This window comes from Podarcis bocagei, assembly GCF_964188305.1.
Source record: "Podarcis bocagei genome assembly, chromosome: 10".
Taxonomy (NCBI): domain Eukaryota; kingdom Metazoa; phylum Chordata; class Lepidosauria; order Squamata; family Lacertidae; genus Podarcis; species Podarcis bocagei.
The window spans coordinates 78,341,402-78,357,267 of record NC_138135.1 but is presented as its reverse complement, the minus strand read 5'-3'; the positions used below and the strand labels follow the sequence as shown (position 1 = coordinate 78,357,267).

General features: G+C 47.7%; 1 protein-coding gene across 7 annotated transcripts in view; it reads left to right on the top strand.

Moving 5' to 3' along the window:
• ITPR2 (inositol 1,4,5-trisphosphate receptor type 2) overlaps window positions 1-15,866 on the top strand; it is a 390,831-nt gene that overhangs the window by 152,116 nt on the left and 222,849 nt on the right. For all 7 annotated transcript variants that reach the window (XM_081210608.1, XM_081210607.1, XM_081210606.1 and 4 more), the window contains 4 exons: window positions 3,678-3,767; window positions 3,880-4,005; window positions 13,012-13,134; window positions 15,162-15,362. In XM_081210608.1, coding sequence (XP_081066734.1) covers window positions 3,678-3,767; window positions 3,880-4,005; window positions 13,012-13,134; window positions 15,162-15,362 — 540 coding nt within the window. The remainder of the gene's footprint in view (window positions 1-3,677; window positions 3,768-3,879; window positions 4,006-13,011; window positions 13,135-15,161; window positions 15,363-15,866) is intronic.

Genomic DNA, 15,866 nt, shown 5'->3' with positions numbered 1-15,866 from the left:
CTTTTAAATGGAAGAAAGCATATTTGAATGCTGTGTGTCTCCAAAAACAAAAAGCAGGAAGTCAAATCAGAATTTTAAGCCGAACCTGTAATCTCTCTTCCCTTCACAAACATTGTTCCCTCCGGAGCAGGGAGAGGATAGAAGGAGGGAGGCTCCTTTCCTTTCCTCTCTTCTTGCCTGGAGGGGAGGGGCTTTCCCTGCTCTTTGTTCCGTTTGAGCAAACACAGTAACGAAACAGAGAGGGTGGGCAGTAAGACCCTGAGGCAGAATGCAGGAAAGCTGCCACTTCCTCTCTCACGGAGCTCCCTTCTCCCTGAAGCGCGGTTTGAGTTTTGCCTCATTTTTCGGCTCCAGGGACCACACATTCGCTGCATAACACGCACAGACATTTCCCCTTCCTTTTTAGGAGAAAAAATCTGCGTGTTATAGAGCGAAAAATACGGTAGTTTCTGGTCCCTTCCCTAGAAGGATATGATGAGGGAGTGTCTATCACATGACATAAGGCTAGAAGATATGCAGCTGTATGTCACAACTCTGTTGATGGTGTGATTATCTTTCTATAACTGCATCTCTGGAATACCCTTTGGTACCCTTTGTGCACCACTGTCTTCCATGTGCACCACTGTCTTTTCTGTATTTCTGCTCCAACTGACTAGAATGATGCTCAGTTTGGGCTGTTCTAGGGGTTTTTGTCACCACAGTTTTATTTTCTTAGCCTTCTTAGCCTTTTCTTTCCTTCCTTCCGCAAACCTTGGGTTCCTTCTTACATGCATGTTAGGTTCCAATATTATTGACACTTATCACCTGACTTTCCTATTAGAGGGAGAGATACTTAGTGCTAAATACTGGATAATGGCTACTGTAACTGTATGGGATTTCAGGGAGAAATGCCAGATTTCAGACAATACAGTGGTACCTCGGGTTAAGAACTTAATTCATTCTGTAGGTCTGTTCTTAACCTGAAACTGTTCTTAACCTGAAGCACCACTTTAGCTAATGGGGCCTCCTGCTGCCACTGTGCTGCCGCTGCACGATTTCTGTTCTCATCCTGAAGCAAAGTTCTTAACCCAAGGTACTATTTCTGGGTTAGCGGAGTCTGTAACCTGAAGCGTCTGTAACCTGAAGTGTATGTAACCCGAGGTATCACTGTATAAAGGTCAAAGGCTGCTGAAAAGCTGCACCTCCTCTTTCCTAGCAAAAAGGAAAAGTTGGATTCAGTGCATGTTAGAAATTCACCTCTTCCCTGCTCTGACATCCCCAGACTGATTTCCTTCTTCTGACCTTTTCCCTCCACCTGTCTTTCATTGGGTCTCTAGTCTCATATATGTAAACCTGAGGGCAGGGCATGTATCATTATTTTGAGTTATATGCAATGCTTAGTTGCTATGAACACTCTGCAAATAACACAAATTCTAAAACTAATCCAAATACTAACAAGAAATAACAAAAATTGAAGAGACATTTTATAGTGTGTATATTATCTTTTTTTTTTTGCAAGTAAATTTTTATTCAGAATTTGTAAAAGAAAAAAGAAAAAAGGACAAACAAATACAAAAATAAACATTTTAACATAAATTATTCATCCTATTTTCATGCTATACAAAAAGTAAGTGTACAGTCATACAAAAAAATAATATAAACATTAGGCTCTACTTAGCCTTTGACTTCCCTTCACCCTTTTGGTAAGAATCAAATAAATCCCGGGTTGCGTAATTAGTTTATTAAAGTTTATAATTATTAGCTGATAAAGTTTTTCTAATACCGCCAGTTCCTCCTATATATCCGTTCCAATATATTTCCAAAATTTACTCCAATTTTTTTGAAATTTCTGGTCGTCTTGGTCTCGTATTCTGCCTGTTAATCTATCTAGCTCGGCATAGTTAATCATTTTGACCTGCCAGTCACTTACGTTAGGTATAGTTTCTGTTTTCCAGTTTTGTGCCAGCATAATTCTTGCGGCTGTGGTGGCATAGAGAAATATTTTTTTATCTTCATTTTTTATTTCCTTACCCATAATTCCCAGCAAAAAGGCCTCAGGTCTTTTGGGGAAAGTATATTTAAAAACTTTTTTAAGTTCATTATAAATTGCTTCCCAAAAAACCTTCACCTTGTTGCATTGCCACCACATATGGTAGAGGTCTCCCTCCACTTCACCACATTTCCAGCATGTCTTATTTTCTGATCTATAGATTTTAGCCAATTTTGCCGGCGTAAGATACCATCTATAGAGCATTTTCCAAACATTTTCTCTCAAACTCGTACAGGCCGTAAATTTAATATCTCTATTCCACAATTTCAACCACTTTTCAAACTCGATGTTATAGCCAAAGTCAATTGCCCATTTAATCATTGCCTCTTTGACTTCCTCGTCTTTTGTATGCCATTCCAGTAATATGTCATATAATTTAGACAATGTTTTGTTTTTACCTTCTATTATTTCTATATTGAATTTTGATTTCTTGTCCTCAAAGCCCATTTTTCTTTTATCTTGCTTTAACATATCATTCACCTGATGATATTGTAGCCAACCGGTGAATTGATCCTTTATTTCCTCATACGGTTTAAGTTTAAGCCCTTGTTCTGATTTTCTTACCAAATCTTCGTAAGTGGCTATCTTCCCTTCCATGTTGGTTTTTTTTATTGTTAAGACCTCTACCGGTGAGATCCACCATGGTGTTTTTCTTTCAAGAAGGTTCTTATTTCTTTCCCAGACCTGATATATTGGTCCCCTGAAAATATGATTTAAGAAAGCCCTGTGGACTTTCACCTTCTCATACCAGAGATATGCGTGCCACCCGTACCAATTATTGAAACCTTCTAAATCCAATAGGTCTCTGTTCTCCAGTTTTATCCAATCTTTTAGCCAAAGTAGGCACGCTGCTTCATAATATAGGCTCAAATCTGGGAGAGCAAAACCTCCTCTTTCCTTTTTATCAGTTAATATTTTCATTTTAATCCTTGGTCTTTTCCCCTGCCAGATGAATTTCATCAGGGTTCTCTGCCATTCTTTACATTGTTTTAAACCTTTAATAACTGGAAGAGTTTGAAATAAAAACAACATCCTCGGCAAAACATTCATTTTAACCACTGCTATCCTCCCTAAAAAGGAAAATTTCATCCTCCCCCATATTTCCAGATCTTTCTTTATTTTTTTCCATGTAACTTCATAATTATCTTTATATAGGTTTATGTTTTTTGCCGTGATCCACACTCCCAAATATTTCACTTTTTTCACCACCATGATTTCCACTTTTTGTTCTAGATCTTTCGTTTCTTCCTTAGTTAGATTTTTAACCAGCATTTTAGTTTTATTCTTATTTACCTTAAAACCTGCCACCTCTCCAAATTCCTCAATTTTTTGTAGTGCTTCTTTTACACTATCTTGTGGATCAATATCAATATCAATATCAATTTTCATACAGTTATCATACCTTCTTTGTGCTGGACACTAGCATTTTAGGCTGTGATCCTGTGCCTATTTATCTTGGTACTAAACCCTGTTGAACTCAGTGGGATTTACTTCTGAATTCTGTACTTTAATTCTCTAGCTCACCTTGGGTTAATATTTGCCCACTGTTAGTGGAAGATTGTTTTACATGGTTTCCATGCATGTTGGTACTGCACTTCAAGATTTTGGAGTTAAATTTTTCCCTCCTTCCCTATCTTTTTAATTATAGGAGTCAAATATTTTAAGTCCAGTCCAGGATGGGAGCAAGAAACCTCAGATTGACAGTAACAAGAGCAACAACTACAATATTGTTATGGAGGTATGTTGATAAAATGCTTCAAAGTATCAATTAGGTATATTCACTGTGGTAGCAACTCATATTTCCCCTGGCTTTGTATTTATGTACAGTACATATTATCTTTTATCACCAGATTCTGATCCGCTTAAGCAAACTGTGCATCCAGAATAAAAAATGTCGTCATCAGCAGCAGCGCTTGCTTAAAAATATGGGCGCTCACAGTGTGGTGTTGGATCTTCTGCAGATACCCTATGAGAAGGTAATTAATGTTTATGCCAAGTTGAAGAGCCTTTTTTAACCCAAAGGCCACAATAGCTCATAGGCAATCTTCTGGGGACCACATGCCAATGGAGGGCAGGGCCAGAGGTAGTTGGGGTGGAGCAACGAAGGTGACAGTCACCTTTGTACAGCAGGAGACAGGGGTGAGCCAGCAGTAAAACACACCCAGCAAGTTGAAGTTAACTCTTTCTTAGCAAAAAGACAATCTTGCACAGACTTGGTGGAGTGTCAGAGACAGCAACTCCTCTCTGGTAGGTCTTGCCCCCATGAAGTTATTGCTGAGACCTTCCCACAGCTGCCTAAGTCATGACTAGCATTCCCCATTGTTTTCATTGGGACCTAAGATGAGTTATCTTAGTCTGGATACAGCTGTGCGCATTTAAACTAGAACTGAGACATTTTAAGGCAACTGTGTGACTACACTTGCAGGAGCAAAATAAAGATTTCCCTGGCTGCTTAGTCATTTGGAAATGTGTCTTTCAGGAACAGAAGAAACTTAGTTGACCTTTCCCTTATCTTTATTGCATTCTAATTAGGGCTTACTCTTTTCTTTTTTAGTTGTTTTTATTCTATTTATTTTATTTTATTTTTCTTGGGTCAAAAAAGTACATACATTGTGTCAGGACTGGTCGTTGTCCTCTTCAGATCACCACACAAACGCTTCTTGTTCTTTTATAACTTTTTATTGTGTATTAACAAAACAGTCTTATAAACGGTTCTTAAATATTATTCCTCAGCGTCACTTCTTTCAGATACCTTCTGATCTCTGCTTCTCGGTGACCAGCCACCCTCAAAATGGCGAAGGCGCCCTTCCCTTTGCTTTCCCGCTCTTTTTCCTACCCTCCTGGCTAGAGCTGGCTTGTATCTCCCCTCCTCCCAATCTGAGCTAGAACTGAACCCTTGCCTTTCCTGGGAACAGCCGGTCCCTCTTGCTTGTTGTTCCTCTTGCTCTCTTCTATTAGATTCACTGCTCTCCTCCCTCCCCCCTTGGAGAAAGCTTTCTCCCTCTGAGAATCTGGAAACTTCTAACTCTTCCCTGACACATCGTCTGTATTTCTGATCATAACGTCCTTTCTACAGATCAATTAGGCTGTTATCTGATTCTAAAGAAATCAGGAACCAAAAATCAATTCATCAAACTTACACATGAATAAAACAATAGTTTTAAAGAAAAAGCACACTCCTTAAAAACACACACACACACACACACATTGTATGATGATGTATAGTTATGTCACTGTAGGCACCATGTTATTGGGAATATTTCCTCCCCTGTGGATCACTCTAATAAATCAGTTAAATAATTTTAATCAGTTTCAGTTGGTTAAGTGTTACCACTTTAATGATAATTGATATATTCATTCTAGAATGCCTGAAATGATCCCTCATATCAATGCCTCATTTATTAGTTAATTCTGTAGGAGTTCTGTTTTAAGTTTCACCAAAAGTATAAACCTGCTGTCAGGGGTTTAGGAGCAGAGGCACGGGCAAGGGAGGAGACAGAGAGCGAAGGGGAGGAGGCAGAAGAAAAGATGAGTGATGACGACGACCCGAGATCTCCCAGTCTTTCCAGTGAATCAGAGGATTCACAGAAAGGAGCACCAGTGGCCAGGGCAAGGGGGGAGTCTAGGGGGGCACCCCAGGAAGATAGAGCCAGAGGGGACTCAGGGGGGAGCAGCTGGAAATCGGGACCAGCGTCACCGCCAGGAAGCAGGGAAGAGAAAGGGAGCCAGGGGGGAAGCGCTGGCAGCTCACCACAGGAGGGAGGGCATGAGTCAGGAGTGGCCACGCCTCCATCGGGGAGCGAAGAAACGGTTAAGAGGAAAGTGGAAGGTTGGGCGCGCGCGCCAAGTTCAAATGCAGAGGAAGGCGGCGCAGTAAGCAGCCCCGAAAGGGAACCAGGTCCTAAAGCCCGGCGCAAGGAGGCAGGAGGGTCCGGGTCAGCGTCAGAAGAATCCCGGAAGGAAGAAGCCCCGGGGGGTAGAGGGACCCAGAGGAGGACAGTCAGGCGGAAAAGGTGGAGCAAGGCTAGGATATTAAGTTGGTGCACACGGGGCGGAGACTCAGACGGAGCTTCGCCGATCTAGCTACTAGACGTAGAGTTTGCGCGCAGCAGCGTGAGAATGGAAACTGTAATTCAATAAAGACTTTTACTTAATGATCGCTGGCTAGCGTGATCCTCTGTGAGCTAGGATCTTCAAGCAGCTCTGACAGTAAGCTCCGTCTCATCATTGTGGGCATCTACAGCCTCGAGGAGGGGAGAGAAACAGGTGCCTACTAGCGAGCTCACGAACGGCAGACGACATGACGGCTGAGCAGCAGATAGAGGACCTCAGAAAAGCAGTGGCACAACTGAACGCCGAGGTTCTCGCATCCAGGAAGAGAGAGGAGGAGGCAGCTGCCGCCTGCAGGGATCTCCAGGTCAGGTTAGACGTGCTGACAAAGCAGACACCCCGGCAGGAGGGAATTGGGTTGGCGAGACGGACAGGCGGGCTAGTCTCTCACTTCGATGGGAACCTGCAACAGTATCCCAACTTTAGAGCCGACGTACTGTGCGCACTGCAACTGCTGCATAAAGACTTTAGAGATGAACAAGAGAGAGTGGGGTTCATCATGTCCCATCTGCATGGGGATGCGAAAGCATGGCTACGCAATTTATGGAGAGATAAGGATCCGGCGCTCCAGAATGCGGATGCCTTTATTAAAGCGATGGATGGGTGCTTTTTATCAAGTATTGACGTGGATCTTGCACGGAAGGAGGTGCATGGGCTGAGACAAGGGAGGGCCAGCGTCAGGCAGTATCATGCCCGCTTTTTCGCCTTGGTCAGTGCCCTGGAATGGGACAGAGATTCGGCTCCGGTAAGAGACCTCTTTTGGGAGGGGCTGCACAACTCGATTAAAGATGAGATCGCGAGGGGGGAGAGACCCCGAACCACCCAGGAGGTCGTTCAGAGGGCACTGGCAGTGGGGGTGAGGCTGGAAGGACGTCCGTGGAGCAGGGAAGAAGGGCGTGGAGGGCGCGAACCAGCCGGGGGCCCCTCCTTCCTTCCCAGAGAAGCAGCGCGGGCGCAATCCACGCCTCCGCCAGGAGGAGGAGCCGAACCTATGGAGGTTGGAGGTGCAAGGGCTCAGTCAGCAACCAGAGCCCTAGCACCGGCAGCAGTGAAAGCGAAGCCTCCTAGAGGGAACAGGAAGTGTTACGTCTGTGAGGAACCAGGGCATATGGCAAAAGAGTGTCCCCAGAGGCCCCACAAGCTCACTGCAGCCTCGGCAATGGTGACTGCAGCAACGCAGCAAGCAGGACCACAGCAGGGAAACGAAGCAGTCTGGCTGGAGGAAGAGGCTCTGGGGCCCAGCCAGACGTGTTAGTGACGCAGTCCCCAGAGATTTTACAGCCCGTGAACCCCCTCCCGCCCAAACCAGTAGTGAGGCTCACAGCATCTCTCCAGCTGCCCAATGGAATCACCATAGACGTGCCAATCACCATCGACTCAGGCAGCAATGCGGACTTTATAGGACAGGACTTTGTCGACAGGCACGCGGTGCAGTTGCTGCCGGCCACACTGCCCCTGCAGGTTGTCACGGTGGATGGCAGGGAGCTGCTCGGGGGGCAAGTGGTGAAGCAGACGCCACCAATGGTGATGCGACTTGGGAATCACAGAGAAATCATCAGCTTCAACGTCACTCAACTATCTGACACGCCCGTTGTATTGGGCATGAGTTGGCTGGACAAGCACAGCCCAACGATGGCTTGGTACCAGAGGCAGCTGACCTTCGGCTCTTCCTTTTGTGCTGAACACTGCATAGTGCCCAGGCAGGAAGGAGAGGAAGAGGAGTCACAGCTGCTGCTAGGCACGCTGCAAGCGATTCCCCACAAGTACGCTGAATTTTTGGAAGTTTTCTGCGAGAAGGAGGCAGACAGGCTACCCCCTCACAGACCATATGACTGCAAAATTGACCTGCTGCCGGGGGCGGCGCTGCCTAAAGGGAAACTGTATTCCATGTCAGAGGACGAACTGCAAGAACTCAAGGAGTTCATTGATCATAATTTGCAGCGCGGCTTCATCCGGGAGTCCAAGGCAGTGGGGGGCAGTCCCGTGTTCTTTGTTAAGAAGCGGGACACGCCCCAAAAGAGACTCGTAGTGGATTACAGGATTTTGAACAGTGTGACTAGGCCATCGGACTTCCCCATGCCCCGAATTGACGACCTCCTCGCGAAGGTACGGAAGGGCAGAGTGTTCACCAAGTTGGACCTGCGGGGGGCGTACAACCTCATTCGCATGCGGGAGGGTGATGAGTGGAAGACAGCCATGTTCACGCCCCTGGGGACCTACGAATATAGAGTTATGCCTTTTGGATTGCAAAATGGCTCCCACGTTTTTCAAGCATTTATGCATCACGTGTTGGCGGGACTGCTCTACAAGACGTGCGTCTGTTTCTTAGATGACATCCTGATCTTTTCGGAGTCGCAGCAGGAGCATGACAAGCACGTCAAGGAAGTGCTGAGCAGGCTAAAGCAACATAGGCTCTACGCCAAGCTGGAGAAGTGCCAATTTGACGTGCCGGAGGTGGATTTTCTGGGCTACAAGCTGTCTGACAAGGGGCTCGCCATGGACAGCGCCAAGGTTCGAGCGGTGTTGGATTGGAAGAGCCCGCGCAACCGGAAGGAGGTCCAACGGTTTGTCGGCTTTGCGAACTTCTATCGCAAGTTTATCAAGGGCTTCGCGATGCAGACGGCGGCCATCACTGACACGCTTAGCTCCAAGAAAAAGAAGTTCATTTGGACAGAGCAGGCGGAGCAGTCCTTTCAGGCACTCAAGCGTCTCTTCGCGTCGGAAGAGCAGCTGCTTCATGTCAACCCCAGCAAGCCGATGAGGGTGGAGACAGACGCTTCGGACAGAGCCGTGGGGGCGGTCCTGCTGCAGAAAGACCCGCAGGGGGTGTGGCGACCGGGAGCGTTTTACTCCAGGAAGCTCAGCAAGTCCGAGCAGAACTACACCATATGGGACAGGGAGTTGCTGGCAATTCATGCAGCGTTCAAGGCGTGGAGGCACTTTCTGATCGGCGCCAAGCACACGGTGCAGGTTTGCACGGACCACAAGAATCTAGAGCACTGGCGCACGGCACAGTTCCTGAACCAGAGGCAGATACGTTGGGCTGAGTTCTTTGCGAACTTCGACTTCCGAATAGAGTATGTCCCGGGGGACACCAACATCATGGCAGACGCTCTCTCCCGTAAGCCACAGTATCTGGAGGACACAACACCAGCGGCCGCCATGCACATCTTCGCACCGACAGTGTGGGCGTGCGCCGCGGCGACCGTGGACCTAGAGGCGGTACGGCGAGCGTTGCAGGGGGACTCCTTCGCACAAGCAAAGATGGCAGAGGTGCAAAGGGGCAAGGCAGCGGCCGACGGTTTCCAGCTAAGAGATGGATTGCTCATCCGTAAAGGGGCCATCTACGTGCCGGGAGACGAACTTCGAGCCAAGGTGCTGCAGCAGCTGCACGACGCGCCCACGGCCGGGCACTTTGGCAAGGAGAAGACGGTGGAATTAGTAGCCAGGGATTTCTGGTGGCCTGGAATGAGAGGGGAGGTCGCAGACTACGTGGCGAGGTGTGACACCTGCCAGAGGGCCAAACCAGTGCACAAACCGCCGGCCGGACTGTTGGAGCCGCTGCAAACTCCGGTAGAACCTTGGGAAAGGGTGGCCCTGGACTTTGTCACGGATCTGCCCAGCTCAAGGGGCAAGACGGCAGTGCTGGTGGTGGTGGACCTGTTTTCCAAGATGGCGCATTTCATTCCGTGTGCTAAGGTGGCCACGGCGGAGCAAACCGCCAAACTGTTCATAGACCACGTGTTCAAGGTTCACGGTCTGCCACGGTCTATTCTGTCCGACCGCGGGCGGCAGTTCATCTCGAACTTCTGGCAGAAGCTGATGGGCTTCCTGAACGTCAAGATCAACCTGGCGTCGGCGAGACACCCGCAGACCAACGGGCAAGCGGAGCGGGTCAATGCCATCATGCAGCAGTACCTGAGATGTTATGCAAATCAACAGCCTGCGACGTGGGTGGATTACCTGCCGCTTGCAGAGTTCGCCTACAACAACACGAAGCACGTATCCACGGGGGTCACGCCGTTCTTCGCCAACAACGGGAGGCACCCCAGAACCTTCCCGGGACTGGAAAGAATGGGGGAGGGGGAGCCGCAGACAGCAGATGCGTTCGCGTCGGAGCTGCAGGAAGTCCACGATCAGCTGAGGCGCCACCTGGAGCTGGCCAAGCACGCATACAAGGTACAAGCAGACAAGCACAGAAGGGTTGGAGAAGAGCTCCACGTGGGAGACTGGGTTTGGTTAGCGGCCCACGCAGTGCCGGCCAGGTCGTTGGCCAAGAAGAAACTAGGGCATAAACAACTGGGGCCCTACCAAGTCGAAGAGCAGGTCAACCCGGTAGCTTTCAGACTGGCACTTCCGGAGGGTTCCAGAATGCATCCGGTATTCCACAGATCGGTGCTCACTCCCTACAAGGCACCGCACAGGTTCCAGGAACCCGGAACGGCGCCGAGTCCGGCCAGAGACAGAACAGGACACGCGGGAGCGGCACAGAAGGAACGCATCAACGAAGTCACGGAGATTTTGGACTCCAGATGGGGGGAAGAGGGGGTAGAATACTTTCTCGCCAAGGAGGGCACCCCGGCCAGTGCGAACAGCTGGGTGCCGGGATACGCCTTAGACGAACCTCTGCTCAAAGACGAGTTTCATGCCCTCTTCCCACATAGACCTATGCCAGCAGACTTTTTCGACGACTGGCTTTTCACACCCACGCTTTCGGCCAGCACGTTCCGGGGGTTCGACTCGGACGAGGAACCAACGCGAGACGTCCGTTCCCCGGAGGGGTCACCCTCGGGATCTGTCTCAGAACCCTCGTATTGGTGGGACGATAGGCCAGAGGAGCAGTTCCGCAGAAAGTGGCTGGACTGCTCAGGACGAGCAACGCCGCCAGGAGGAAGTGAGGGAGAGACGGACATGGACATTTTCGGGGACGACCCTGGTTTCGAGCACGGCGGCACAGAGATGGAAGCGGAGGTGACCGTCGTCGACGAGAGCAGGGAGGAAGTCCCGGAAGAGTTCAGATGGAGGCCCGCCACGGGAAGCGACCGATATCCGACGTTCGTCCCTTTGCAACAGCAGCCCCCAGCTCCAGCACCGGAAGGAGGGGAGGGGGGACTGGGGGGCTTCGAGGGGGGGATGGATGTCAGGGGTTTAGGAGCAGAGGCACGGGCAAGGGAGGAGACAGAGAGCGAAGGGGAGGAGGCAGAAGAAAAGATGAGTGATGACGACGACCCGAGATCTCCCAGTCTTTCCAGTGAATCAGAGGATTCACAGAAAGGAGCACCAGTGGCCAGGGCAAGGGGGGAGTCTAGGGGGGCACCCCAGGAAGATAGAGCCAGAGGGGACTCAGGGGGGAGCAGCTGGAAATCGGGACCAGCGTCACCGCCAGGAAGCAGGGAAGAGAAAGGGAGCCAGGGGGGAAGCGCTGGCAGCTCACCACAGGAGGGAGGGCATGAGTCAGGAGTGGCCACGCCTCCATCGGGGAGCGAAGAAACGGTTAAGAGGAAAGTGGAAGGTTGGGCGCGCGCGCCAAGTTCAAATGCAGAGGAAGGCGGCGCAGTAAGCAGCCCCGAAAGGGAACCAGGTCCTAAAGCCCGGCGCAAGGAGGCAGGAGGGTCCGGGTCAGCGTCAGAAGAATCCCGGAAGGAAGAAGCCCCGGGGGGTAGAGGGACCCAGAGGAGGACAGTCAGGCGGAAAAGGTGGAGCAAGGCTAGGATATTAAGTTGGTGCACACGGGGCGGAGACTCAGACGGAGCTTCGCCGATCTAGCTACTAGACGTAGAGTTTGCGCGCAGCAGCATGAGAATGGAAACTGTAATTCAATAAAGACTTTTACTTAATGATCGCTGGCTAGCGTGATCCTCTGTGAGCTAGGATCTTCAAGCAGCTCTGACACCTGCCCCCTGCAAACCAAATAACTTGTGCAGAGACTTCTTAGCAGTGGCCCTGTTGCCCTGGTCTTGTCCCACAAGAAGCCTAGTAGACGCAAACAGACATGTCCCCCTTCCCCACACCCCAGACTTTGTTGGCATCCATCCTCCTGTCTTGGGAGACAGTGGAGGAGTGCGCTTTTGGGGGTGAAGTCAAATTGTTGAAAGGTTGCAGCACCTGCTGTGGCTATCAAGATCAATATGGGAGAGACATGCTTTGTTACAGGTGGGGCAGATGCACCAGGGTGTTTCTTCTCTCTGCACCTCCTCCTAGTGGTCATTCCTCCTCTGATCACTGCTATGGATGCAAAACCTGTCTCTAGGCACTATTAACTTACTTTATTTTAAATTTCTTTGTAAAAATAATTACAGACTGCAAACTTGCATGAAATATCAAGGTGGTGTACAACAATTTAATACACAAAACAATGCAATCACAAAATGACTGGCCTGTCTTAAGAAAATTTAAACAACCGAATGGGCCTGTTTTAGCATAAAAAGGTTTTTAAGGGCCACCTGAAAGTTAGTTAGGATTCCTGCTGAATCTCTGCTGGAAAAGTATTAACTGTTTGCTTTTTAGATTTGTTTTTAAAGCTTTTAAAAAGTTTCTGTCATATGTTGTCTAGTATTTCTAGTATTGTTTAGTATTTCTAAGATGCCTTTGTTTTAATTCAAGGATAAGTGGGATATTATAAACAAACAAACAAACAGACAGACAGACAGACAGACAGACAGACAGACAGACAGATAGATAGACACATAAGCAAACCAGGTAAACTGAATAAGGTAACATTGATGAACACAGGAAGAAACAGAAACTCCATACCTACAAGGAAGTTTGTTGCCGCTTGAAGTGATATTGTTTATATATTTCCAGTTAAGTGTTTAACTGGTCCATTTATTGTTTTGTTCCTTTTACATTTGAAAAAATGAATTGACACAAAGACTGATGAAAGGATGAATGAAGTTATGAACTTAGGTCACCTGTTCCTTCAGAACTTCTGTCGTGGAAACCCTCAGAATCAAGTTCTACTTCATAAACACCTCAACTTATTTTTAACACCTGGTGTGAGTATTTTGAGTTGATGATAAATCCCTTGCATAACAGTCATTTGTACTACCAAGAGTTGCATTCAAATATACCTAAACATTCAGATACATCCCTTTTCCCTAACAGTGGACCAGGGCAGGAATAAGGAGTCGGAGCAGTCCAAAACATCTGCAGGGCAGTAAGTTGGTGACCTTCAGATTTGATCACTAGGGCCACCTCCTTTGTTTTCCCGCTGCAAAGAACTGGAAGTGATCAAATTGCTTAGCTTAGTTGTGTGTGTGTTTGTGTGGTATGTGTAAGATCAGATCTTTCAGAAGCAGACAACACAGGAGACTATGCTCTTATCTTTATTATTTTAATTCACTATAATTAGGCCTGTCATCTGATTAAAGAAATCTTAAGTTGGTTATGGATATTATTTATTTATTAATTGGTTGATTAACTAATCACATTTCCAAATCAGATAAATAGGTACCGCTCCGGCGGGAAGGTAAACGGCGTTTCCGTGCACTGCTCTGGTTCGCCAGAAGCGGCTTCGTCATGCTGGCCACATGACCCAGAAGCTGTACGCCAGCTCCCTCGGCCAATAAAGCGAGATGCGCGCCGCAACCCCAGAGTCGGTCACGACTGGACCTAATGGTCAGGGGTCCCTCTACCTTTAAATGGGCCGCAGGTGGCACTGTAGGTTAAACCACAGAGCCTAAGACTTGCCGATCGGAAGGTCGGCGTTTTGAATCCCTGTGACGGGGTGAGCTCCTGTTTCTCGGTCACTGCTCCTGCCAACCTAGCAGTTCGAAAGCACATCAAAGTGCAAGTAGATAAATAGGTACCGCTCCGGCGGGAAGGTAAATGGCATTTCCGTGCGCTGCTCTGGTTCGCCAGAAGCAGCTTAGTCATGCTGGTCACATGACCCGGAAGCTGTCTGCAGACAAACGCCGGCTCCCTCAGCCAATAAAGCAAGATGAGAGCTGCAACCCCAGAGTTGGTCACGACTGGACCTAATCGTCAGGGGTCCCTTTACCTTTACCTTTACCTTCCCTTCCCTAAGCCTTGATGTCATATAAGATGTCAGACACAGGAAAATTTGACCCATGACTTGAAACACCAAGCTGTGGCTAAATGAAGGAGAATTGTGAGCACACTCAAATTTAGAATGTATTTTTATTTACCATGTGACTTTACACCTCCCACCCCCCCTTAAAACTATTTTTTCTAAGACTGGACACTTGGGGTTGCTTGCATGGGAGAAGAGTAACATAGCCAGTAGTCATAGCACATGTTAAATAAAATGTGCAAGTGTAGACACCCATGGTCCCACCAGTGATCTTTCCTCAGCAGAACGCCCTGTAGCACAACATGATTTCCTTTCTTGGTAGCTCTGCATTAAAGGACCTTGGAATGGGAGTCCAGTTATGACACTTGTCCCTTCCCTTCTAGTCCAGTGGCCAGGACTTGAATTTTTCCTTGGTTCCAGGGTGTTTCCACACCTAAACACCCTCTTTTAATACCCTTATTCTGCTTTGACTACACCCACAACGTGCCCATGTAACAAGCTTTATATTGGCTAACTTGGTTGGGTCACTTGAGACTCCTGCAGGCCATCTGGTTGCCCTACTGAGTCCGAGGATCTGCTCAAAGGTCAGTCTTGGGTTGTATCTCTGCAGCAGAGCACCTGCTTTGCATTCAAAACATTTGAGGTCAATCCCTGACATCTTCAATCAGGATGGGAAATAAACCCTGGAGCGCTGCTGCCACTTATTGTAAAAAATGCTAAGCTAAATGGACCAAGGCGACAACAGGCATGCAGCTACAGCTATATTGAGAAACAACACAAGAAATGAAATCTCAGATCTATTTTATTTACCTTACCTGGAGGCATTGGGAAGTCTTCCCTGCAGCTTTCTCTGACAGTTCCTACCAGTGCAGTTTTATTATGCGGTAGTAACTTGAGATTCCCATGTGTTCTAACTACTTCAGTCAGAATTTTGTGAAAGCACCATCTTTGCTGTTTTTCTGAGTGGCTTTTTGATTGTTTTTAAATTAGCTTCTTGAGGCTGAAACCATGCGACACATCTTCACAAACAATTACCATCTGTGCAATGAAATTAGTGAGCGGGTGGTGCAGCATTTTGTTCACTGCATCGAGACGCATGGCCGCCACGTGGAATATCTGCGCTTTCTGCAAACCATTGTCAAGGCAGATAGCAAATATGTTAAGAAGTGCCAAGATACAGTAATGACAGAGGTATGTTAACTCAGCTACACTCGATATGTTTGACACATGCAGTTTCTTCTACACTTTCATTATCATCATTTCATCAAGTTACAAGGCGCTTAGCAGTTTCTATATACAGTATGAGTGAAAAAAGATAGGGCCCTATCCTCAAGAAGCGTATAGCATGTGTGTGTGCTGAGCATGTGTAGGTGGCTCTGAGGAAGAGATTTTCAATCTACTGAATCCCTTTTTTATTGACACCTTTTCATGTACAGAGAACTGTGCTTTTGAATTGCTGCTATCCTTGAGTGTTGCTACATCTCAGGGTGACACGAAAGATCCAGCTCTGAATTTCAACAATGTGGGTAAACACAAAGGAGAGGAGAGAAAATTGGGGGAAAGATATGCAAATAGTGGTACAACAGCTGAATTTCCACACCCACTGTTGCCACTGATTCCCCGTTGATTGGGGAAGGGCCTTACATAGCTCAGTGGTAGAGTATTTACATTGCTTTCAGAAGGTTCCAGGTTCAA